We start from the raw sequence: 27530 nt of genomic DNA on the forward strand, positions 1-27530 counted from the left end.
GTGAAATAAGGTATATGGACAAAAAATTAGAGACAGCAGACTGTGTCAAATTCCTTGGCGTGTTAGTCAATAAAAACCTGTTATGGAGTCGCCATGTGGACAACATACTGGGTCAACTGAATAGCCTTGTATATATTATGAATATCTTGTATAGTATTACTGATTTAGCTGTAAGAAAAACTGTATATAATGCATATTTTGTTTCAGTCATTAGGTATAGTATAATTTCCTGGGGGTCTGAAAAAACAAATTTACTTAGAGCTTTTAGACTACAAAAAAGAATCATCCGAGCAATGGTGGGAGCAAAACCAAAGCAACACTGCAAACCTTTATTTGTAAAACTGGATCTAATGAGCATTCCAAGCATATACATCTATGAAACTCTCACTTTCACAAAAAGAAACCCACAACTTTTTGAGGGCAACTTCTTCTTGCATCAATATGATACTAGACATAGAACGAGCTACATGTTACCTACCCACCATTTAAAATCATATGAAAAAACCCCATACTATATGGGCATGAAATTTGTAAATAAAATATGGAAAGATATGGATGACCCAAATGTAAATGGTATCAAAAGAGACCTGGAAAAATATCTGAAAGATAAATGTTACTATAGTGTAGAAGATTTCATGAATGGTAACAATGCATTATAATTGTAATTAAAATACCTCTTTGAAGATGTTACACCATGTATATTATTAGTTTATTGTCTATTTTTAGTATTGTTATATATAGTGTAAAACTGACAAGTCACCTATGTGACAATCTTTGATTGTATAAGGCATGTTATGTGATAATAAAAATTGAATTGAACTGAATTGAAAAGGACTGTTTGAAATGTCTTCTGACTGGGGTCACAGGAGAGTGAAATTGGCTAACTATTTGCATATCCATAAAAGAGTGATACGTAAGACAAACAAAAAAACAGACTTTGTTCACAATGGGAATAAGTGTTATCATTTGAAGACTCTGTTTCAAAGTGAAGATGTTTCCATTGATGACTTTTTGTGTTCTAAATGTTTTGACAGAGTAACGACAATGATAGTATCTGAATGAGGTGAAGCCTCCCATGGTGCAGATTTTGCATCAGTAGAGGAAGAATTAAATACCCTGAATCAGCCAACTACAGAGGTAGGTGTTAGTGCTGTTAAGAAACCGTGGTCAGTGAAGTTCAGTCATACACTCTATGCATCAAGAAAGTGCAAGGAAATTACTAGGCTATGGATGAATTCACTACAGCAAAACTGACCACACTCTTCAAAGTAGAAATTCCATCTTCAGAACAAATGAACCAAAGTACTCTTGCACCTCTGACCAGGAATTTTTCACAAATATCAATTCAGTTGTTGAAGATTGCGCATCCTACGGTGAAAAGGAACAAGTTTTAACTATTATTTCAGTTACATTTTCAAAGAAAACAATTTTGAACCATGTTCCATCAGTTTCAAAGAACATGTTTGGCAAATCAAGAAATGTGAGGTCTGTAAAAGGAGCCTTTGGAAGACCAGATCCCTATTAAGGCATGAAGCAGCTCACGTTCAAATAGTGTAGTCATTTTATGTGGATGTTAAATGGGGCTATTCTCGCCGGAGAGACACGTTAACTTGGGGCTGGGGAGGGGGCTGGTGACAGAAGGTGTGGGTCACATCTCAGTGGTGCCAGCTGGGTCTATCAGTAGATCGGTTTTCACTAGGCGTGGCCTGCACCTCAGTAGGTATGGCAAGGGGAGGCTGGCAAAGCTTATAGGTGACAGCATAGTGGGCGGTAGTGGGAAAAATTCCTGTAGTAGTTAGTGTTAGAGCTGCACCATTTTTAGATTGAAGTCGGCTGATAGGTATACCTGCTTAAAGTAAGTCCCTCTAACTAAGGGCTCACCTTCCGAGGATGTAATGCTTCCGAGTAGAGAAGGAATTGGCATATTTCATCAAAATATAAGAGGTATTAGAGATAAAGTTAGTGAACTGCTTATTGATGTTATTGGTATATCAGAGCACCACTTAAACAATTTGACAATTTGGAGGCTTCCTTTACCAGGATACAGATTAGCTGGCTGTTTCTCAAGGAGTTCCTTGCGGGGTGGGGGAGTGGCTATGTACGTAAAAAAAATATTCCTTTTGAGTCCACAGACGTATCGTGACGCACGACACTTCACTGAACAGATATTTGAATGTGCAAGGGCTGTTGAATTTAGTGAGACTTAACTTCTAATTGTTGTTGTTTATAGCTCCCCTAACTCCAACTTCAGAGCATTTCTGATCAAGGTAGACAGGGTTCTTGATTGACCTTGTAGGAAATACCACGAATTAGTTACATGTGGTGACTTCAATATCAATTTTGTATATGATCGTGCAAGAAAAGCGATGTTGGTATATCTCCTAAATTCATATGATCTGATGCAGACTGTGTTTTTTCCAACTAGAGTGCAGGGGAACAGCAGCACAGCCATAGACAATATTTTTATTAATTCTTCATTACTAGATGGGCATTCTGTTAGTAAAAGTGTGAATGGCCTTTCAGACCATGATGCACAAAGTTTAACATTAAAAGGCTTTTGTACTCAAACCAATGTCATATTTAATTACACATTATGTAGGGAAGTTAATCCAACAGCAATAGAGAGTTTTTTAAACCTTGTCAAGGAACAAGAGTGGCAGGATGTTTATAGTGCCGATAACATAGATGTTAAATACAATGCTTTCCTTGATACATTTCTCATGCTCTTTGAGAGTTGCTTTCCATTAGAACGTTCTAAACGGGGTACTAGCAATAGGCAGCCAGGGTGGCTGACTAGTGGGATAAGGATATCTTCTAGAACAAAGCAGAAATTACATCAAAATGTTGGAAGTAGTCACACTCAAGCTACAGTAGCCCATTACAAACAGTATTGTGACGTGCTTAAGAATGTTATTAGGAAGGCAAAGAGCATGTGGTATGCAAATAGAATTGCTAATTCACAGGATAAAATTAAAGCCATATGGTCACTTGTGAAGGAAGTGTCTGGTTAGCAGCACAAGGTCAACAATATAAAGTCAGCTCGCAGTGACAATATTTCTGTTACTGATAAATCAGATATATGTACAGTATTTTACAATCATTTTCTGAGCATTGCTGGTGAATTAAATAAACATTTAGTTTCTATAAGAAATCACATAATTTTCTTGGCAAATGCCTTTCTGAGATTGCTGTCTGAAATACTCCTCTGTGATACAGACAAGAGGGAGATTGAGTCAATAATTAAATCACTGAAGACAAAGGAGTGCCTAGCAGAATATTAAAGTACTGTGCTGCACATGTTAGCCCTGTATTTAGCCATATTTGTAATTTCTCCTTTAGGAATGGTCAATTTCCTGAGCGATTGAAGTACTCAGTAGTACAGCTGCTTTATAAAAAGGGAGAGAGGGATAATGTAGATAATTTTAGACCTACTTCTATGCCATCAGTGTTTGCAAAAGTTATTGAAAAGGCTGTGTATGTAAGGATAATTGATCATTTTATATCACACGATTTGCTATCAAATGTACAGTTCGGCTTTAGAAGTCGTTTAACAACTGAAAATGCTATATTCTCTTTTCTCTGTGAGGTACTGGATTGGCTAAACAAAAGGTTTCGAACGCTTGGCATATTTTTTGATTTAACTAAGGCATTTGATTGTGTCGACCACAAAATATTGCTCCAGAAGTTGGACCAATACGGAATACGGGGAGTTGCTCAGAATTGGTTCACCTCTTACTTTAGCAATAGACAGAAAAAGGTCATTATTCACAATGTTGAGAATGGCTGTGATGTGGGGTCTGAGTGGGGTACAGTCAAGTGGAGAGGTGCCCCAGGGATCAGTGTTGGGGCCACTCCTGTTCCTTATTTATATAAATGATATGCCATCTAGTATTATGGGTAACTCTAAAATATTTCTGTCTGCTGATAACACTAGCTTGCTAGTAAAGGATGTTGTGTGCAACATTGGCTCAGTTTCAAATAGTGCAGTACACGACCTAAGTTCACGGCTTGTAGAAAATAAACTAACGATAAATCACAGTACGACTCAGTTTTTACATTTTCTAACACACAATTCAACAAAACCTGACGTTTTGATTTCACAGAACGGGCATATGATTAGTAAAACTGAAAAGTTCAAATTTCTAGGTGTTCAGATAGATAGTAAGTTCTCGTGGAAAGCCCACATTCAGGACCATTGTACAAAGACCATTTTTACTATTCAAACGGTATCAGAAGTGAGTAATCGTTCGACACGAAAATTAGTATACTTTGTTTATTTCATTGCTTATGTCATATGGTATTATATTTTGGGGTTAGCTCTTCCCATTCTAAAAGGATATTTTTGGCTCAGAAATGGGTGGTTCGGGCCATACGTGGTGTTAAGTTCACGAACCTCTTATCGACACCTGTTCACGAGTCTGGATATTTTGACACTGGCATCTCAATATATGTATTCCTTACTGTCATTTCTTGATAACAATATTAGCTTACTCCCAAGAATAAGCAGCTTTCACTCGGTTAGTACTCGGCAGAAATCAAACCTGCATTTGGATCAGACTTCCTTAACTCTTGTGCAAAAAGATGTGCAGTATATAGCTGCACTCATTTTCAATAAGCTACCACTCGAATTAAAACATCTTGGCAGTAATCCACGGGCTTTCAAATCGAAACTGAAGAGTTTCCTCATGGATCAATCCTTCTATTCTGTCGAGGAGTTCCTTGAAAAATTAAGCTGATTCTTATTGTATTGCTGATTGTGTTTATTATTATTATTTTTATGCTGTAATTTCACGTACTGACACGTGACCTTGGAGATTTGCTCCTCAGTTTGGTCCTACAGAACTTGACTTGTAAATAAATAATTAAAAAAAAAAAGACACTATAACAGTTGAAGGTCAAAAAATTGTGAAAGTGAAGAGGTACATGACTCGCAGTATTAAAGAAACTTTTGCAATTTATAAGAGCAACTACACAACTTCACATATCGGAAGATCAAAATTTTATGCTTTACGACCTAAGTGGGTGGTTCCATACCCACCTAGAGATGTCTGTTTATATGTGTACTGCGCCAATTTTGAACTTTGGATGGTAACTTTGAAGAACTTACTGGAGCATGCGACATATGACACCTTAGTTGGGCGTGTGAAGTCATTAGTAGTCTGTGACTTAAAGCGAGAGACTTGTTTGTTTCAAGAATGTGTGACTGCCCTGGAGAGGGAGGACCATTTTTACAGACACTTGGCCTGGCAGGCGTAGCAGATAACTCTGCAGAAATTACATATGCGAGATGGTAGGGAAATAAACTAATTTAGAAAACTGTTGCCTCTGACAGTTTCATTGATGAACTTGGTACATGGCCCCTGAAAGCAGTAACACACCAACATCTGAAGAAATTGCAACAACAACACATTGCAGAAGTTAAAGGTTGTGTGCAGGCAGAAGAACTATGTTTAGTGCTTCACCATGATTTTGCTGAGAACTGGTTTGTAATTCTGTTTGTAATTCTCCCACAAGAAGTACAGGTATCATTGGAGTAATGACCAGGTTTCATTTTTACAGCAGTGACATATTTTCAAAACAAGACCACAAGGTAGATGCCGTGTTTGACTTCCGCAAGGCGTTCGATACAGTTCCCCACGGTTGTTTAATGAACAAAGTAAGAGCATATGGACTATCAGACCAATTGTGTGATTGGATTGAAGAGTTCCTAGATAACAGAACGCAGCATGTCATTCTCAATGGAGAGAAGTAAGAGTGATTTCAAGTGTGCCGCAGGGGAGTGTCGTAGGACCATTGCTATTCACAATATACATAAATGACCTTGAGGATGACATCGGAAGTTCACTGAAGCTTTTTGTGGATGATGCTGTGGTGTATCGAGAGGTTGTAACAATGGAAAATTGTACTGAAATGCAGGAGGATCTGCAGCAAATTGATGCATGGTGCAGGGAATGGCGATTGAATCTGAATGTAGACAAGTGTAATGTGCTGCCAATACATAAAAAGAAAGATCCCATATCATTTAGCTACAATATAGCAGGTCAGCAACTGGAAGCAGTTAATTCCATAAATTATCAGGTAGTACTCATTAGGAGTAATTTAAAATGGAATGATCATATAAAGTTGATCGTCGGTAAAGCACATGCCAGACTGAGATTCATTGGAAGAATCCTAAGGAAATGCAATCTGAAAACAAAGGAAGTAGGTTACAGTACGCTTGTTCGCCCACTGCTCGAATATTGCTCACCAGTGTGGGATCCGTGCCAGATAGGGTTGACAGAAGAGATAGAGAAGATCCAATGGAGAGCAGTGCGCTTCGTTACAGGATCATTTAGTAATCGCGAAAGCGTTACGGAGATGATAGATAAACTCCAGTGGAAGACTCTGCAGGAGAGACGCTCAGTAGCTCGGTACGGGCTTTTATTGAAGTTCCGAGAACATACCTTCACCGAGGAGTCAAGCAGTATATTGCTCACTCATAAGTATATCTCGCGAAGAGACCATGAGGATAAAATCAGAGAGATTAGAGCCCACACAGAGGCATACCGACAACCCTTCTTTCCACGAACAATACGAGACTGGAATAGAAGGGAGAACCGATAGAGGTACTCAAGGTACCCTCCGCCACACACTGTCAGATGGCTTGCGGAGTATGGATGTAGATGTAGAAGTATTGCAGTTATAGGTGATGACACAGGACATGACTCAGCACAAGCTTTGCTAGCAATGTGCAAAATTCTTCAACTGCAAACAGGGGCAGAGAATATCAGCATTATTTCTGATTGTGCTCCTAGTCATTTTAAAAATCGTTACCAGCTGTTTAAATTGAGTAAGTTGCTTGTGCCAACTGACTGGATATATAGTGGTACCAATCACCATGCTACAAAACACAATCTTTCCAGACCAAATACAACTGTGATTCAGAATGCTGAGGATTTTACGAGAGTCGTGAAATCTTACACATCCGCAGCCCTCATTCTTTGATCCGAAGAGGAAATCGGAGAATTCCGTGAGCAGGAAAAAAAAAAAAAGGTCCAAGCAAACCACCTGTGAAAGGAATTCAGAAGACACATTTCTGGACTCAAAGTGATGGGCGAACTCATATTGCACAAACTTTAAAGAGCAAGAAAGAAGAAATTTCCATCGCTCGGCCAACACTTCAGAAACAGCACAATAATATTCAGATTCACAACCTGAGTACGGGGATGTTTGTGGTGTGTGTGTGTGTGTGTGTGTGTGTGTGTGTGTGTGTGTGTGTGACAGTGACTGGTGGATTGCAGAGATTATAGACACCGGTTATGAGTTAAACTAATTATAGTGAACTTTATGCTATCACATGGACCAGATGCCGGATATAGGTTTCCAGCTGAAGGACAGCAACAACACCACAAGTGCTCACTTCCTGTTCACAATGCTTTGCAGATTGTAAGTGCTACAGCTCTTATTGGTTCAACAGGAAGGCATCACTCTATATCAAAGGGAGATACTCAAGCAGTGGAACATATTTTTAGTTCACTGATTGGCTAATGGCTCAAATGGTTCAAATGGCTCTAAGCACTATGGGACTTAACATCTTAGGTCATCAGTCCTGTAGACTTAGAACTACTTAAACCTAACTGACCTAAGGACATCACACACCGCAGCAGCAGACTGGCTAATTTCAGTACAAAACAGAGTGCACAGAAGTTGTATAAATTGAAACCTTTACGTCTTTGGACCTTTCATATACTTTCTGGAACTATTTAAAAGGCTTGGAAAATGAGTCTCTTACTCATCTTTCAAAACTAAAATTATGTTAAATAAGGTTAAGTTCTGATTTTTATGAGCCTGCTATGCGATAATAAAACAGGTTTTACGTATGGCAAAAATTTCAATTGTTCACAAAACCTATTCAACCTAAAAGTAGAAGCTCTCCTTTTCAGTAAAAGTATAGCTATATGGTACTAAGCAACAGAAAAAAATCAAAATTTTATGGATTGGCATTTTTGGAGACTAAAAAAATCCATAAATTATAAAAAAATGTTCAGAATGCTATAGTAAAAGGACTTGGACAGATAAGTCCAAATGGAGGTTTCTTTGTAATCATAAAGCAATTATATTTTTAAAAAATCTAGAACTGTTCCAGAGATACAGCATTTTGAAATTTTTTACAAAATCGCATCTTCAAAATGGTATGTGCAGTGTAATCTTCGGAGGGCTGTATCTTAGAGCAGAAAATTATTTTTTTTTATTTTTTTTGGAGAAATCAAATAAATACATGTTCCTTACATAGTCCTTCATTTTGACATTTGCTAAATTCAGTAACATCCGAAACTATGAAGTTAAGATTTTTTCCTAGCTTGTCTGAATTGATGGGGCAACGGCCTTGCCGCAGTGGATACACCGGTTCCCGTGAGATCACCGAAGTTAAGTGCTATCGGGCGTGGCCGGCACTCGGATGGGTGACCATCCAGCTGCCGTGCGCTGTTGCCATTTTTCGGGGTGCACTCAGCCTTGTGATGCCAATCGAGGAGCTACTCGACCGAATAGCAGCGGCTCCGGTCAAAGAAAACCATCACAACGACCGGGAGAGCGGTGTGCTGACCACACGCCCCTCCTATCCGCATACTCGACTGAGGATGACATGGCACTCGGATGGTCCCGACGGGCCACTTGTGGTCTGAAGATGGAGTGCTTTTTTTGTCTGAATTGATAGGGACTATACCTACTGTGAATTCTAACCTTTACGAGTTTTTGTTGGCAGCCCCGATAAAAGTAAATGTGTTTTCCCACACTGAATAGTGTTATCAAATATCCAATAATTTCAGTCATCCGCGAATCATTTCACACCCCACTTTCTACTGATATTGTCCTTCCAGGAACGAGAAGCTGTTCTGGTGGATGTTGTGGGATGGAGATAAAGTTCTAAAAAATCGTTAATGCGAGTCCATTTCTCTGTTCCGAGATAGAATGCTCGAGTGCCCTAATGCTCGAGTGCCCTTCATTAGAAGTGTTGGAGAATGAACTACCCTTTCCAAATAGTGACAACCACATCAATTTAATCCATTTTCTTCAATGCAATTCACTGAAAATCATTTGATGAAACATATTCCTGGAGTTTGTAGTCAAATAACAATAACAAATTCTGCTTATGCCACTGCATTGCTCAATGGATGACAATTTGTGAGAAACTTTACTTACATCCCATATCAGATAGTGATATTAACCTGACTGTTGACAATGTTCCTATTTAAGAAACATGTCGAGGGCAGGTGTTCCCTTCTCAACTGTCGATGGGACAGTTCTGTCAAGTGGTGTCAGTAGATAACTTTTATGGAGTGAATTACTTGCATTGAAACCATATTTCATAGCTGCACTGAGATCATTTTTCCCTAATTTTTAATTATAAGTATCATGAACTTCATTAAAATAGTGTAAGTTAAATAGCAATACACAAACTGGTGATTTGGATGATCAGTTTGGTGTATAGCACTCCCCTCATTCTCAATAAACATCAGCATAACGGTTTGCTCAATTAATACCCGAGGCAAACTTTTTTAAACGTACATTTCTCGACACCGCAATGACAAAATGCCTTCTCGTAGCTCGTAGTCCTCACTTACCTCTGTAATCTCCCGCTCGGTCGGCTTCTTGTACTTGGTTGCCGGCTGTACGGAGCCCAGGCTCCAGTAGCGGTAGCGGACGCCCTTCCACACCTTGCGGGCGGGCTCTTCGCCAGCTGCCGCCCGGTGGCTGCGCTTCTCGGGGCGCTGAAATTCCTCTGCCGGGGGCTCCGCACTCGTGGGCTCTTCCACTTTTGCCTTGCCGGTCGGCGTGACGGGCTGCAAAGCGTAAAGGTGAGTAGATACTACTGGTGCTCGACAAGACGATACCGCTTCACGGCTGCGGAGTGGTCGCGATGCCTGCACGGAAAGGGTGAAGGGTGAAAGCACTCGTGAGAATGTGTAGCAAAAATGATAACGAACGTATAAGTTCAGACAGTGTTGTTCGGGAGTTTGCAGACTGGCTCTACAGACGTGTACAATTTGAGACACTAACGGTGCTAGAATGCGTTCCTCGCTACGTACCTAGTTCGACCGGGTACAGCTTTTCTAGTTGGTGCAAAAATTATCTTTGTGTGAAACTTGAAAATACTGTTGTGACAGGTAAGTACTGTATTTTAGCTGGCATGCTACAAAAGTATGTTTTGGTGTATAAATGATCTCTCAGTTCCCGTATAAATGATCTCACAATTCCCATCCTTTTGATATTTTTCATCAAAATAAAATGTCAGGAAATGAGATGTCGGTGTGTTACTGGTAGCAAATATGGAAGTATTACTTTTTTATTTTTATTTATTTACTTTTTTAAAAAGTGAAAATAAAACAAATTTTGTTTAGTTCCACTAAAATTTATTTACTAATAATCAGTTTTTATCTTGTTAGACCATTGTCATTAATTTTGTAGTGTCAAACACCAAAAAGGTTAAGAAAATTTGAGGAACAAATTTAAGCTTGCATACGTGTAATAGTTACAGACTGTGTCCATTAATGTTTCTTCTTTCATCTATTAGAGAACCTTTATCAAACTATGACAGCAGTGCACAAAAATTTCAAACCATCTTCTCAAAAGATATCATTCAAAATAAATTAAGGAAGGATGTTATTGTGTGCAGTACTACCATTACATGACCACGAAATATTCAGATCTCTCACAGTCTTTTTTTTTCTTTGTGGTGGTGTACCAAGAAGGAACCACGTGTGAGAAAAGTGAATATATCTGATTAGACGGCAGGTTGCTTTGTGGACATATCTGCCCTCGTATAACGAGATGCAGATGCACTGAGGTGAGAACCCCAAAGTGGTTCCTTGAGAATACATTATTTCACTGATGTTAGTGAAGCACTTTCTGGAAATGTATTGTGAAGTATTTAAAACTGATTGGTTACTGTATTTTGTAAACTTTAGAAAGGTTGTTGTAAACACCTTTAAATTTGTTAATGAACTGTTGAAAATGTAATGTGAACCAATGATAATGTTTAATATGACAAATAATAAATACCAACACAAAAATAAGTAGCAAAATCATTTCATAAGGATGACAAATATTTATTGTGGAAACCATTTAGAATTAAACATAGAACGACCATTTGTGTCACCACCTGGAATACTGACCTTTCCTCCTGAGACATCCTATAAAAATCAATAAATTTCCCACACAGGTGACATTTTGGTTCAGCACTGAAGTAAATGCCTCTTTCACTAACAGAATTGAAATTGTGGCGATACGAATGTCAAAGTCTCGGATTACAAGTTGCAAACTTATGAGGAAATAGAAAGTGGGGGTTAGTGTAATGCCACACCACTGACAGAAGATGAGCTCCAGCTGAAAGAGGCAAGGGAAGGAATAAGACTCGAAGTGCTCGAAACAATGGCGGGCACCTAAACTGCGGCAGTCGAGAGGGCATCGGAGTACCATTCTTCCGGCATCTGAATTACAATAGCCAGCAAGAATAAAACACTGAGCACAAAATAGCACTGTCGAGTCTTGTAAGACAATCAGTTTTTTAATATTAAAGAACTATAGTTCAAATAAAATTATTCGACAGTTGACACTTCACCCCTCAGATCTCAGTTCTTCCAGTACCAGTTGTCAACGTCAGGCCCGACCTTGCCATCTTCGCCAGTGGATCTCAGTGCAGCATTAGCAGTGTCTGACTAGTGCCGTGTAAACACGTAATGCATTACCGGCCGACGTCGGCAGCTCAGCCGCAGTGGCTGACCGGTGCTCTGCCCGTGCCTGTAGTCCACGAACCTACTCACCGTAACAGTCTCATTTGAGGTGCAGCCGATACCTAGCTGGCAAAGCTATATTGCAACCTGACTAATATCAAATGAAGTAGTTTAAATTGGAGTATAGTTTGCATTCTAAAATAATGCACTTACTATGTTCACAGTGCATACTACCAGAGCACTACCACTCATTCGGACCTTCCGAGACACAAGAAGATGTCACCAAAGGGATCGACCTTTTATTATTATTAGAATAAATGCGCACTTTTTGAAACCAAATATACAGTGATGTAAGTTAAGATCCGAGGTATCACACCATGCAGCCATTCACATAGGCCCTCGTTTATGAGTAACTGGGGGGGGGGGGATTTTAAGTTACATGGTCTGGTTGCCTTATGCAATGAATAGGACAGCAGGTTAAGGATTTTTTTTATTATTTTTAAATCTCTATCAAAATTACTCTGATCATTCTTTTCATTCAATTAATTGGTTTAAACATAATTTTTTTATTTCTACTTCTTTGTCACATTCTTTTAATCGCCATATGAACTTTTGCCATCTGTTGCATTTTTTTCTTTATATCATTCTTTTTCCATAACAGTTAAAAAGCAGGATACCAAATAATCTATTTGTATTGAATCTGCAGGGGTGTGAAAAACGTATTTTTCGTTACCATGTGTGCAATCTATGACCTATTACACTATGGACAAAATAACACAGATGAAGATTTAAATGAAAAAAGAGTTTACAAGTATAACTAAATTCAAACAAAATGAGAAATAGACATAATGAATACAATCATGTGGGCGAAAAAACAGGGCGATTAATTAAAAAACATGAACAAATATTTAAAGTTAAAAAAGAATGATAAGAACAAAAAAGAGAGAGCAAATGAAGAAGTTGCTATTATGATTAAAATGACGTGAGAAAGGAATGGACATAAAAAATTACATTAAATCAATTAATTGAACAAAAATGGTTATCAAAGTCATTTCAACAAAGATTTAAAATAAAAAAATACTATACCTGGCAAGATTCAAACCCACAAACTCCTGCACGTGAAGCTATTATCCTATCCATTACGCAGCACAACTAGACTAATTGATGCAACTTTTTTAAGACTATTGTGCATCACCAGGGTGAATAGCTGCAGTGTGTGATATATGGGATCTTAACCTACGTAACCGTATATGTGGTTTCAGAAATTCTATTCCACCACTGGGGGGTCTCTCTTTGTAAGTACAGACGGCAATAGTTGTTTCGAGTGGCCACGAACTGCATTAATCTCTATGAAATTAACTGTGTGCAAATATGGTAAACTTTTACGGTGAAGGAATAAATACTTTCATTACTGAAAGTGTGAAAGGAAGAAAGAAATTAACAATTTGGTGTGACTGTCAGCACATTTTACGTATCGACAGAACGTCACAAACGTCTCACGTATATCGATACATTCTTATCTACAGAGCTATACAATAAACCTGAGTGTACCACACGGTGAAAAAGAGTAGAGTAAAATCCCGTACAACAGAGAGGTCGCTCAAGACTTCGGTGTAAATTACTGTACTGATGAAAGGAAAAACAGTCTTGCAGATACAGACGTGAAATGTCAAAGCTAAAATCCTGAGATTAGAAACTGATGTGAGAGAAAGGACAGCAGAGGCACAAAGGTTACAATGACAAGAAGAACCACACAATGTTCACATTTCGTGACAGATTAAATCTGAGACGTAACGGAACCACTCGCCTTTGGGCGAAGGTAGGTTTCGAAATCCAGTCGACAGTGGAATCGCCGAACGAAATCGTCACTGAAGCGAAGCACGTAATGACCGAGTCTCGGACCGGCACACAACTTTAATCTGCTGGTGTGTGGAAGATTCATTCTGGAGGAAGATTCACAGTAATTAAAGTAAGATTATTATTATAACCTTTAATCACTAATAAATTGCGTGGATACACAAAAGTAGAAACAATAGCGGGTTACATGCTACTAACTCCGTATCTGTCATTCGACTGCCGTCTCGTGACATGCGGCCGGCGCCGTTCATAGCTCGGAAGCGGTAGCGACGTCGGCTGCAGCAACATGCACGGAAGATCGGCAGCAGCGACAGGACTGGCTTCTCGGGCTGGTGGAAGCGAAAGAAGAGGCGGTGGCACCGGCGTGGCCACCACTCGTGGGCGCATCTGGTCGTAATGGCGAACAACCGTGCCGTCGTCCGTACGTATTTCACAAAGCCGGCGGCCGCGAAGAGCCTCGACCACTCCTGGAATCCATTTAGGGCGAGATCCCTACCCTCGTGCCCACACGGGTGCGCCCACCGAGTATTTTCCCGCACTAGGGGACACAGTACAAGGCCTGACAGGGTGAAGCAGGTGCAGTAGAGTGCGCGGTTGGCGGCCGTGCAAGAGTTCAGCAGGGCTGCGATCACCCAGAGGCGTGAAGCGATAAGGACTCAGAAATTGCAACAGAGCGTCATCTGTAGAAAAATCACCAAGGAATTTTTTCATCTGGCTTTTGAAAGTGCAAACAAGGCACTCGACCTCCCCATTCGATTGCGGATGGAAGGGCGGTGCTGTAACATGATGAATCCCTTGTCCAGTACAAAAATCACGGAAGGCCTGCGAAGAGAACTGAGGGCCATTGTACGCGACGATAGTGGACGGAAGACCTTCTAGCGCAAAGATTTTGGACAAAGCCAGCGTCGTCGCTGCAGTGGTGGGCGACGGACATCGAACAACAAACGGAAACTTCGAGAAGGCGTCAAGCGACAGTAGCCAGTAAGTGCTGAGGAAGGAGCCGGCAAAGTCAGCGTGCACCCGTTCCCACGGCTGTGCCAGATCAGGCTACGGAGAGGGCATTGTACGGGGTGCAGCCAGTTGTTGAGCACACTGACCACACGCAGCGACCATGTGGGCGTCCGAATCAATACCGGGCCGATAAACGTGCCTGCGGGCCAGGGACTTAGTCCGAGAAATCCCCCAATGGCCTTCATGCAACAGTTTGAGAACATCTTTGTGAAGAGAGGCTGGCACCACGACCCGTGGAGATGCGCCATCCGTGGCCAGAAGAACAACACCCTCACGAACAGACAGACGAAGGCGCAAGGCACGGTAGTTGCGAAGGGGATCCGATGCCCGGCCCTTGGTCCTGTCCGGCCAACCCCGTTGAACAAAACCGATCACCTGACGCAGGACCGGGTCCCGCGCAGTAGCCGACGCGACCTGCGAACCTGTAAGTGGAAAACCCTCGATCGCACGACGTTCTTCCTCATCAATGTGGAAACAGAGTAGTTCATCTCGATCGAAAACCGGGTCGGAGCCCATCGGCAAACGCGATAACGCGTCAGCGTTGGCGTGCTGGGCCGTGGGGCGATAGTGAATCTCATAGTGAAAACGAGACAAGTATAAGGCCCAACGTTGCAGGCGGTGAGCTGCCTTATCCGGAAGCGACGCCGATGGGCTGAACAGAGAGACCGGCGGCTTGTGGTCGGTGATGAGGTGAAACATAGAACCATACAAAAAAACGCTGAACTTTTTTAGAGCATAAATGATAGCGAGTGCCTCCTTTTCGATTTGAGAGTAGCGCCGTTGGGCATCGTTGAGGGTCTTGGAAGCATAGGCGATGGGTCGTTCCGACGCATCCTCATACCGATGGGAGAGAACAGCCCCTAGGCCATACTGTGACGCGTCAGTCGCCAGAACCAAGTGCTGACCTGGACGGAATGTGGCAAGACAAGGCGCTGACTGAAAATGAGCCTTCAGGCGAACAAAAGCCTGCTCACACTCGTCGGACCAACTGAAAGGAACGTTTTTGCGTAACAGCTGATGCAGAGGATGAGCTACCGGCGCCGCGGATGGAATGAATTTGTGATAATAAGCAATCTTGCCTAGAAACGCCTGAAGTTCTTTGACCGTAGACGGCCGGTTTAGAGTGGTAATGGCCGCAACGTGCTGTCGTAGAGGACGTATACCCTCACGGGACAAGTGGAAACCGAGATACACAATGGAGGGTTGGAAGAACTGTGACTTGTCCAGATTGCACTTCAACCCAGCTGAATGCAGAACCCGAAACAGTGAACGTAAATTGCGAAGGTGCTCCTCAGTGGAGGCCCCCGTGACAACAATGTCATCCAGGTAGTTGTTGCAGCCAGGAACGGAAGCCGTGAGCTGTTCCAAAAACCGCTGAAAAATGGCCGGCGCGCTAGCGACGCCAAATAGTAACCGCTGGTACTGATACAACCCACAAGGAGTGTTGATGACGAGAAATTCCTTGGAAGACGCATCCAACGGCAACTGATGGTATGCCTCTGATAAGTCAAGTTTGGAAAAGAACTGGCCCCCAGCGAGCTTGGTAAATAACTCCTCAGGACGGGGAAGAGGATAAGTGTCAATGAGGCTCTGAGCGTTGACAGTGGCTTTAAAATCACCACACAATTGCAGACTCCCGTTTGGTTTAGAAACCACCACGATTGGCGATGCCCAGTTGCTGGAGGTAATAGGAAGGAGAATCCCTGAAGCTGTTAACCTGTCTATCTCAGCCTTGACAGGTGCACGCAACGCCATCGGAATAGGGTGTGCCCGGAAAAACTTAGGGCGAGCTGTAGGCTTAAGAGTAATGTGGGCTTCAAAATCCTTGGCACGACCCAGACCAGCAGAGAACACGGACGAGAATTCAGAACACAATCCATCCAGCTGTTGATACGGAATATCCTCAGATATGAGGTGCACATCATCATCAATGGAAAACCCGAACAACTGGAAAGCATCATAACCGAACAGGTTTCCCATGCCCGCATGATCCACCACATAAAACGTGAGGGGCCTAACAACAGACTTGTAGGCAGTGGAAGCATCAAACTGGCCAATGATAGGAATTTTCTGCATATTATAAGTTCGCAGATTTCGCGTAACTGGAGACAAGGGAGGGGAGCCCAATGCCAAATACGTGCGAGAATTAATGAGAGTCACTGCCAGTGTCCACTTGCATGCGAATGTCTTTATCCAGAACACGAACAGTAACAAACAACTTATTTGTTTGAGAAAGCACACAGTTAACATTCATGTCCGATGCCTCATCCTCGTCGACAGGAACTTTAGGGGACTGACACACAGAAGCAATGTGGCCTTTTTTCCTACATGAATTACACGTGGCCCAATGTTTTGGACATGCGGCCCTGTCGTGCTGTACGAAACAACATGGACAAGAACGAAGTGCGGAACGAACCTGCTTCTGTGGTTGCTGTTTTCGCTGCGAGCGTGGCGGCCCAACGCGACGTTGTTGACGCGAGTGGACCGCCGCAACATCGTCGTTCCCCTAGGAAACAGGCAAATTGTCCGTGTCGAAAGGTGTCTGTATAGCGCCTACATCACACCACGCGTCTATTTGCACACCAGCAGCGTGAGACACTTCAAAAGATTGAGCGATGCTTAGAACGTCCGACAACGACGGGTTTGGCAGTTGTAAGGCACGTTGCCGAACTTCTTTATCAGGAGCAAGCCGTAGAATAGCATCCCTAACCATCGAATCAGCATAAGACTCATGATGAGTGTCCGTGACAAACTGACATTTCCAACTCAGACCGTGTAGTTCTGCCGCCCAAGCCCGGTAAGATTGATGGGGCTGTTTACGACACTGGTAGAACGCAACGCGGGCGGCAACGACGTGGGTGTTTTTTTGGTAATAGGTAGACAATAAGTCACACATTTCTTGGAAGGACAGAGAGGCACGTTCCCGCAGAGGGGCTAACTGAGATAGCAGCTGATAGATCCGTGGGGAAATCCAAGATAGAAATAACGACTTACACATAGGAGCATCGACAACGCCAAAAGCCAAGAAGTGTTGCCGCAAACGCTTCTCATAATCCTCCCAGTCTTCAGCGGCCTCGTCGTAAGGCGGGAATGGAGGCGGAGAAGAGGAAGACTGACTGTCGTGTCACCGCCAGACACCACACTTGCTAGGTGGTAGCCTTTAAATCGGCCGCGGTCCGTTAGTATACGTCGGACCCGCGTGTCGCCACTATCAGTGATTGCAGACCGAGCGCCGCCACACGGCGGGTCTAGAGAGACTTCCTAGCACTCGACCCAGTTGTACAGCCGACTTTGCTACCGATGGTTCACTGACAAATTACGCTCTCATTTGCCGAGACGATAGTTAGCATAGCCTTCAGCTACGTCATTTGCTACGACCTAGCAAGGCGCCATTATCATTTGTTATTTATCTTGGGATGCATGTACAGTCAGACCGATGTTCACCAATTATGGATTAAAGTTAAGTATTCCAGCAGCTACGTACTTTTCTTGATAGTATAATTACTTTACCTGTTCCAGACCTCACGCCAGCCTGCGTGAGCTTAAACACGTGCCTTTCGGCTTCCTCCAAACCCCGTGAATTGGCTCCTGCCAATTCACAACATATGGCGACGAGAATTTTGCGTTCGTATTGATATTCCTGATTTACTTGTGTCATGACTTCGCCGCAATCCCCAGATGTACTGTCCGAATTTTATCGCTTGCAGAATCAGCAGATGCAGGCCTTACTGGATGCCCTTGGACAGCTCGTCCAGGGTCAACGTGCAATGCAAAACGATGCGGCGGCCGCCGCTCCACCGCTACAACACGCTGTTGCACCACCTTTTCGTCCTTTTGATGCGGCACTGGAAAGCTGGACGGAGTGGTCACACCAATTTGGATTCCATCTCGCCGCCTACAGAATTCAAGGTAATGAGCAGCAGCCTTTTCTGCTTTCTTGCGTCAGAGTGGCCACGTACCGTGTGATAGTGAAATTATTTCCACTGCGCGACGTAGCAACTCTGTCCTACGAAGAAATTTTGTCTGCATTAGATGCATATTTCAAAGAATCAGTCAATGTCTTGCAAAAAGGTATACCTTCTTTCGTACAAAACGTACGGCCGGTCAAACTAATCGGGAATGGGTGCAACTTTGCAAGGCCTTACTAGGGATTGTGCTTTTGAGTGTGAATGTGGACTCCCTTACTCAGATACTATGGTACGTGATGCAATTGCACAGAATGTTTCCGATGTTCGTATAAGAGAACAGATTTTGAAACTAGTCAATACCTCCCTTCAACAAGTGATGGACATATTGGATCGGCAGGACACACTTGACTTTGCTCAGGAATCATTTGAAACTTCGCCATCCGTGTGTTAGGTTAACCGGCCTGCCGGGCGCGCTGCACGGAACAGTAAAAAACCCTCGCGCCTGTCCGCGCAGCCACGTGTGTCGCGCAAGCAAGCAAATGCAGTGCGAAAATCACGCCCACGGTGTGCTACTAGACATTCGCATGAGAATTGCCCATCACGCCAAGCTATTTGCTTTTTCTGTAATAAACGAGGACATGTTCAGAGTGTTTGCCAGAAAAAGCTCCGATCGGACACTCACAACCATTCCAGGCCCTTTGCTTCGCGCCGGAATCGGAATCGAACCAAGAATGCTCAGGCTCGTGAACCTTCGCCCATGGAAATTCATGCAGTTCATTCCACTCCGCCCAGTGCCACTTTCTCTCTCAGTGACTGTGTTCGTCCCACAAACGGTGTGCGTCGACATCGACGGAAATCCCGTCAAGTCGCAAGTGCTTCTGTCCCAGTGTCAGTTCGCGTTGCACGAGACAGTCGCTCTTGTCGTCAGCAGGACAATAAACTTTTTGTAGACTTAGACATTAATGGCAACGTGATACCATTCCAGCTCGATACCGGAGCTGCAGTTTCACTGCTCAATCACGACACGTACAAACAGCTGGGCACACCTCCGTTGCGTGCCGCAATGTTAAGTTACCTAGCTATTCAGGTCAAGAGATCCCTGTGTTAGGACAGTGCTGCCTTCTTGCAACATACAAGGGACAAACAAAACTTGTGTCATTGTACGTCCTTCGTTCTTCTTCTGCAGTGAACTTGTTTGGTTTAGATTTATTTCAGTTGTTTTACTTGTCTATAGTCAATCAGGTCCTATCAGTGAACCAGACTGTGCCTTCAGACAGTGTTTCTCGTCTATGTGAAGAATTTGCAGACATTTTTGCACCGGGCCTAGGTTGCGCCAAGAACTATAAAGCACATTTGGAACTGAACGTAAACGCGCAACCGACATTTTTCAGAGCGCGCAATGTTCCCCACGCATTGCGTGATGAGGTCGCAAGAACATTACACGATTTGGAATCACAAGGTGTAATTGAACGTGTGCAGGCTTCTCTCTGGGCCTCACCCTTAGTAATTTTGCCAAAACCTTCCGGAAAATTGAGACTTTGTGTGGACTTCAAGGCAATGGTGAATCCACAACTGGTGATTGCAACATTTCCTTTACCCCACCCGGAAGATCTTTTTGACAAACCGTGCCCAGGTAAATATTTTTCGAAGTTGGACCTAGCAGATGCGTACTTGCAAATACCGGTGGACGAAGAATCCCAGCGTGTTTTGGTGGTTAACACGCATCTTGGTTTCTATCGATTCCAACGACTGCCATTCGCGTGTGCATCCGCCCCTGCATTGTTTCAGCAATATCTACAAACTGTGCGTCGGTCCCTACTGCAGCAAACTATCTGGACGATATTGTGATCTCCGGAAAGACGGAAGAAGAACATTTAGCCAATCTCAGAACATTATTTCAGGTCTTGCGACAAAATGGTCTTCGCTTGCGGAAGGACAAATGTGTGTTTTTTGCTTGGGACTTACCCTACCTGGGCCATGTAATCAATGCCCAAGGCATACATCCCAGTCCAGAGCACCTCCGTGCCATACAAGACTTGCCTTCGCCGCAGAATTTGAAGCAGCTACAGAGTGTGCTGGGAAAAATCAATTTTTATCATCGCTATGTGTGCCACGCCTCTTCTATTTCAGCTCCGCTTCATCGCTTACGCCGTAAAGGTGTTCCGTTCGTCTGGACGACGGAATGAGAACGCGCCTTTCGCCAATTGAAAACGGCGTTGCTTTCCAATACTTGCCTTACGCCATTCGATCCCCGGAAGCCCCTTCTGTTGATGGTGGATGCATCGGATTTCGGGATCCGTGCTGTGCTTGCGCACAAAGATGGATCGCATGATCGCCCTATTGCCTTTGCGTCCAAATTGCTCTCGTCTGCACAAAGAAATTATTCACAGATCGAGAAAGAAGCTTTGGCTCTCGTATTTGGTGTTACAAAGTTTCATGATTTCTTGTATGGTCGTCACTTTACCATCATCACAGACCACAAACGTTTGACATCGCTTTTTCATCCGACCAAGCCTGTACCTCCACGTACAGTGCAGAAATTCATTCGCTGGTCTATTTTCCTCCCGCAGTACCGCTACGATATCTTGTATTGGTTCACTGTTAAGCACGGAAACGCCGATGCCCCGTTTGCCTGTTGCTGGGGATAGAGCATTCGATTCTTCCGAACTTGCTTGCATGTTCATTGATTCGGAAGCTGATGACGTGGTCGAATCTTTTCCGATTGATTTTCATCGTGTAGCTACAGCCACAGCTGCAGACCCTGTCCTTGCTACCGTTCTGCGTTTTGTTGCTACGCAATGGCCCCTGTCAAAGTCACGGATCGAGGATCCGTTGGTTCGCCGATTTTTTGCTCACAAGGAGAGACGTGGTGTTTTGCTGTTGCGTTCTGATAACGATCAGTCCAGGGTCGTGGTCCCATGTTCGTTACAGTCCTATGTCTTACGGCTTCTCCACCAAGGACATTGGGGTATAGTGCGAACGAAACAACTTGCTCGTCAACACTGTACTTGGTTCAGAATCGATGCTGCGATTACGAATATGTGCTCTTCTTGCATGGCGTGTGCTGCACAACAATCCGCACCACCGCGGAAATTCTTTGCATGGCCAAAAGCCACTTCCCCTTGGCGACGCTTACACATCGATTTTGCTGGTCCATTCTGGAATGCTAGATGGTTGGTTGTTGTCGATTCCTTCAGTAATTTTTCTTTTGTTGTCCGGATGTCTTCCACGACGTCATCTGCCACCATCCAAGCGTTATCTGCTATCTTTTGCATTGAAGGTCTTCCACAGACTATTGTTTCCGACAATGGCCCACAATTCATGTCCGCAGAATTTCAGTCATTCTGCAAGACCAATGGTATTCAACATCTGACATCCGCGCCTTTTTCGCCACACTCAAACGGTGCCGCTGAACGATTGGTCCGGACTTTCAAGTCACAGATGTTGAAGTTAAAAGAGTCGCATTCTCGGGAGGCCGCGTTATTGCTCTTTTTGTCCTCGTATCGCTCTCAGCCCCGAGATGGTCGCTCGCCGGCTGAGTTGCTCCACGGTCGTCCTCATCGAACCTTGATGTCTTTGCTACATCCGCCGCATCAGGTTCCTGTGCAGCGGCAGCCACCTGCTTTTGCTCCAGGTGACGTTGTATACTATCGCAACCATCGAGGTTCACGGTGTTGGCTCGAAGGGCGCATTCTTCGCTGCCTCGGCCGCGCTATGTATCTGGTTTTGGGGGCCTCTGGTGAGGTGCGTCGGCATCTCAATCAGCTGCGCCTCTGTCGTCGCACGGGTTCTGCCGCTCCCCGTCTGCTTTCAGCGACGGTGCCGTCCGGTCAGCGCCCTGGGGACCCATCTACTGGCTTGCCTCAGCCCCAGGTGTTACCGACGCTGCCTTCCATTTTTCCCCATGGCGACGCGCCGCCGCCTGTTCTCCCGCCGGCGACGCCCGCAGTGGACGCGTCGCTGCAACTGCCGAGTGCCTTCCTGGGTCACACGCCGCCGATTGTTTCCCGTGAGCAGTTGTCCTCCGCCATGGACTTCTTGCCCACTCCGGACCATATGTCGTCTTCGCCCGTCGGGTGCTCCGACTCGATGGAGGTCGACCCTTCGGCCCCTCCTGTCTCTCTACGGGCACATAGACCACATGTTGGCGTGCACCCTGGACTAGGTTTTCAGGCGTTTCCTAGCTCCCCTCGGACCGAATGGCAGGGTGCGAGTGGCACAGCCTCGCCTGTTGTTAGGCTCCCCACCTCGTCGCATACGTCAACATGGGGTCCTCCTCACGGCGGGCGGAAGCCTTATAACACAACCTTTCGCCGATTTGCGGGGGAGGAATGTGGTGTCACCGCCAGACACCACACTTGCTAGGTGGTAGCCTTTAAATCGGCCGCGGTCCTTTAGTATATGTCGGACCCGCGTGTCGCCACTGTCAGTGATTGCAGACCGAGCGCCGCCACACGGCAGGTCTAGAGAGACTTCCTAGCACTCGACCCAGTTGTACAGCCGACTTTGCTACCGATGGTTCACTGACAAATTACGCTCTCATTTGCCGAGACGATAGTTAGCATAGCCTTCAGCTACGTCATTTTCTACGACCTAGCAAGGCGCAATTATCATTTGTTATTTATCTTGGGATGCATGTACAGTCAGACCGATGTTCACCAATTATGGATTAAAGTTAAGTATTCCAGCAGCTACGTATTTTTCTTGATAGTATAATTACCTTACCTGTTCCAGACTTCACGCCAGCCTGCGTGAGCTTAAACAAGTGCCTTTCGGCTTCCTCCAAACCCCGTGAATTGGCTCCTGCCAATTCACAACACAGACGATGAGTAAGCGACGTCGACAACGCCTGAATAGCAGCCGTCAGCTGTGTTTGTTGTTCAATGAGCACTTGCATAAGCTGTTCCATGTCTGCCCCGACACGAACACACAATTCCACAACGCAGGAAAAAAAATATCCGACCTCGTCGCCAAAAAGTGTTATAACTTTTAATCACTAATAAATTGCGTGGATACACAAAAGTAGAAACAATAGCGGGTTACATGCTACTAAGTCCGTACCTGTCATTCGACTGCCGTCTCGTGACATGCGGCCAGCGCCGTTATAGCTAGGTAGCGCTCCCGCGCTCAGCTGAGTTGCGGAGCGCATCTATCGCCGTGTTCGCGTACTGACGTAGAAGCACTTTTAAATATCGTGGGACTGTCACAACAATTATGGTATCCCAAAAATTATTCAGTAGTTTTCATTTCAAAATTAGTTTTCTTCCACCAGCAATATAAAATTATTAGCTTCATTTAACAACATCATTAAAGACAAAGCACGTAAATTAAGCAAAATTACAATGAAGTTACTCGAGACAGAAGTGGGTACAGAGAGTCGCACAGTAACACTCTTCAGTTGACACATCACAGTGAGGCACGGAGGCCTCGATATTACCAGACGACGAGTGGCTGACTGTTTGACGAGTATCTGTTGCTGTATAGTGTGTACCTAGTAGTCACACGAGAATCTGACAATTCTGAGTGCCTTTAGTGCTTCTCTTTAGTATGAGTTAAGTTGTCTCACACTACTCTTAATGCATTCAAATTTTGGAAAGCAATCTGAAGCATGAGAAACCTATTACATGTTTCACATTAACACAGATAATTTATTTAGTCAGAGGAAGTAGTGGTGCCAGCAGGTGGGTAATATGCCACGCCCTTGGGGCAAATCACACTATTCTAACAGTCCGAAATCAAATCTAAAATTGCAGATTATACATCTTTCAATACCACTGTATTCACTAACTTTTCCAATTCAAAGTTTTTGACATTCTACCTGTGGTGGGGAATACGACTTTACAAAATATCACCAGATAATGTATTTCTTATGTAAAAAACTTTCTATCCATACAAATGTCTATAATTTCACTAAGTAAGATATTATCCACACAGCGTTCACGTGTACAACACAAAAGGCAAAGAACATACAAGTAATAGAAGAAATGACTACACTGAGGAAACAGCTAGCTACGAGAGCGATAACCTTACCTCGTTGGAGGTCTGAGATGTTTCGTCTGGATCCGGCAGTTCTTCCTTGATCTTTATTACGAGCTTGTCCGCTTCGTGTTCTCCGTCGGCGGACTCTGCCTGTGCCGGCTCCACCACTTCCTCCTTTATTTTCACCTCTCGCTTCATTTCCTGACTCACGTGGTCCACGACAGCTGCAGCCTTTAACAGAAATGCCGAGATTAACTCTCGTATTTCTAACCCGGTGATACTTGAGAGTGCCAGTCTACTACGAGTGCTCAGCCAGAATTGAAGGGATCGGCAGAAGGATGTGCTAACCCACGAGAGCACAGTTTTGAATTATTGCAAGTTACAGGTTCGGTTAAAGTGGTAGATCGTAAATTGCAACGGATCTATTCGTAAATTTTTCTATGAATTATTACACTATTTGTTTAGCAATGTAATCTGTTAAATGAGCAAAAAATTGCTAGTTAGCCCTAGAAAATTGTTTACTTATAACAACGTCACTACTACTGTGGGTTGGCACTGTCTTTAACAAAAAGTATATGGAAAGTTTTTGAGAAAAAATATGTGACCTTTACTATCTCTCACCAGACAGCAGTATACCAGTTGTTAAACATGAGAGAAAGAGAGGAAAAAACTATTGTCACAACAGCATTACAATATTCACAATAATCTAACAATGTCAATTTTTCTGTAGTGACAAAGTTAATGCACAAAGCATTTCCAAACTCTCGTGTTTTCTTTTGCAGTGGAACACAGAATACTGGAGAATAAAAATTTCTCCCACAAATAAACTACGTATATACAACACTCGAAGAAGAAACTGTGTGTTTTTTGCTAAGTGTAGTTACAATGCAAATAGAGCAATTGTGGATTTTTGTTTTCTTCATTATTCACTTGAATGTTTTCAAACCACTAACAATGTACAGGTGGTAACTGTTTTATATTGTGTTTTCTCCAGATAGGATGTGATCCAGAATATTTTCTAGTTAATTCTAAGGTAGTAGGAATTGTTTCTTGAAATGATCCTCTTTCCAAAATTACATAGAAAACAACTCTTCCAGTTCTGTATCCAAATTATGTACTCTTCTAGGATCACAAATGGCTAAGTTAGCACATTTTGAAAGTTCAAAGAAAGAGAAAACATTTATTAAAAAATTAATTGAATGATATTGTAAAGAAAGATGCTTGTTCTGAATACAGTGCAAGAAGTTTTGCAAGCAAGCCTCTGGTTTTTTACAGGCAAAGTGAAGACACTTTTTCGTGATATTGCAGCATGTTTTACTTGACATTTTAAGTTGACGCAACACCAAAAATATGCCATTTAGCTTTTTATCACAAAAGAGAGCTTCTCACAAAAGGCATGCTGCAGGTGTGCTGCACATATTGACTGCCAACTAATGCCTGAAAATTTGTTGTGTATTCAATTCAATGTTTTAAAATATGAACTTATGTAGTACGTTCTAGATGCCAAGTCGATTAATCAGGTTTCTGCCAGTAATTCGCGTCTTTCCTGCACAATATTTCAACTGTGTGACTCGCAGTCTTCTCCAGGTGCTGTTCGATAGTGATTCCAATGGGGAACAAGTCCGGTATTTATGCCTACATTGTGCTAGGCGTTTCCTCTGCAGTCCGTGCCGCATCTGGCGCTCTGTCTGCAGGGTGCACCGACCGATAGCAACGGCTGTAGCATTTTCTTATAGCCGCGGCTGTTCTTAACATTTTGCACATACTTTTTGGTTATAATCTGTTGTCAATATAGCTGAATTAAGTTTTGAATGGCGTGCAAGTTGTGCTATACGTTTTATCTTCCGATTGTCACCATTTGCGTCCTGCTGTGAATTAGGATGTTCTGTTACCGTGGTGTGCCGTGTTAGGCGTCCCGTCCGAAGTTCTTGACCCTCAGGAGCAGCTGCAGTGTTATTCTGAGGCCGATCTTGTTCAAACTGACAATCGAGAATCGGAAGAGCGTCCTCGAGTATTGTGTCTGTTGTACCATTTCGTGTATGTCCTTTGTTACGTGTACTGGGCTGTTATCTCTAAGTCCACCTTTATCCTCGTGTCCCTCGGGGTCTGGATGTTGCCTATGTTGCGTCTTCAGCTGATCCGAGTGCTGGGTTCAAAGCAGAGCTCAGCTGGAAACCGGTGTCCCGGTTAACGAGATTCTCTGTGATCTCGATCTCAATAGATTCTTTGATGACGCTGTCCCAGTATCTCGACATTTGTGTTAAAATATTGGCATCATTATACTTCACAGAATGACTCGAGTTCTAAACAGTTCTCAGCAATCGCTGACTCGCTTGCCTGTCTCAGTCTGGTGTGCCTCTGTACCCGATGTCAACGGTTCTGGTCATCTGGCCAAAGTATGCCGTACCACATTCACACGGTACACAGTAAACGCCCAGTTTCTGTAGGCGCAGGCCGTCCTTCGCACTCCCTTGTAGGGCCTTAACCTCGGTGGGTGGATGGAACGTGCTTTTAATGTTATGTCTGAGGAGAATTCTGCCGATTTTGGCAGATATCGGCCCGACATACGGCAAATATGCAACCTTTTGCATTTCTTCTTTTATCTCTTCCGGAACCACTGGTGGGGAAACGGGGCACAGTGCCCTTTAAACATCTTGTGAAGAGTATCCATTTTTGTAGAACACAGATTGTAGATGTTTTACCTCTGTTGTCAAATTATCCAGACCTGACAAGAGTTTGTGTTCAGTGAACCAGTGTTCCGAGTACAACGTTTTTCTGTGCTGGGTGATGGCGAGTAATGAGTGGATGGGCAAGTTTCTATTAGGAACAATATGTATGTATGATTGTGGACAGTTGGGAATGTGGGTCTCACGGGAGGCGTGCAAGAGATAAGTCCCTGCAGTCGCAATATTCGTCTGTGTCCTCAGTGACTCAGACGGATAAAGCGTCTGCCACATAAGCAGGAGATCCTGGGTTCGAGTCCCGGTCGGGGCACACATTTTTGGCTGTCCCTGTCGAGGTATATCGACAACGCCCGTCGGCAGCTGAGGGTTTCAATTAATTA

General features: G+C 43.6%; 1 protein-coding gene across 1 annotated transcript in view; it reads right to left on the reverse strand.

The window, feature by feature from the left end:
- Positions 1–27530, reverse strand: part of LOC126215310 (histone-lysine N-methyltransferase 2D-like) — a 459193-nt gene that overhangs the window by 39118 nt on the left and 392545 nt on the right. The window contains exons 68-69 of the mRNA XM_049941991.1: positions 24518–24697; positions 9603–9821 (exon numbers count right to left, since the gene is read on the reverse strand). Coding sequence (XP_049797948.1) covers positions 9603–9821; positions 24518–24697 — 399 coding nt within the window. The remainder of the gene's footprint in view (positions 1–9602; positions 9822–24517; positions 24698–27530) is intronic.

Source organism: Schistocerca nitens, chromosome 12 (genome assembly GCF_023898315.1).
Source record: "Schistocerca nitens isolate TAMUIC-IGC-003100 chromosome 12, iqSchNite1.1, whole genome shotgun sequence".
Classification (NCBI taxonomy): domain Eukaryota; kingdom Metazoa; phylum Arthropoda; class Insecta; order Orthoptera; family Acrididae; genus Schistocerca; species Schistocerca nitens.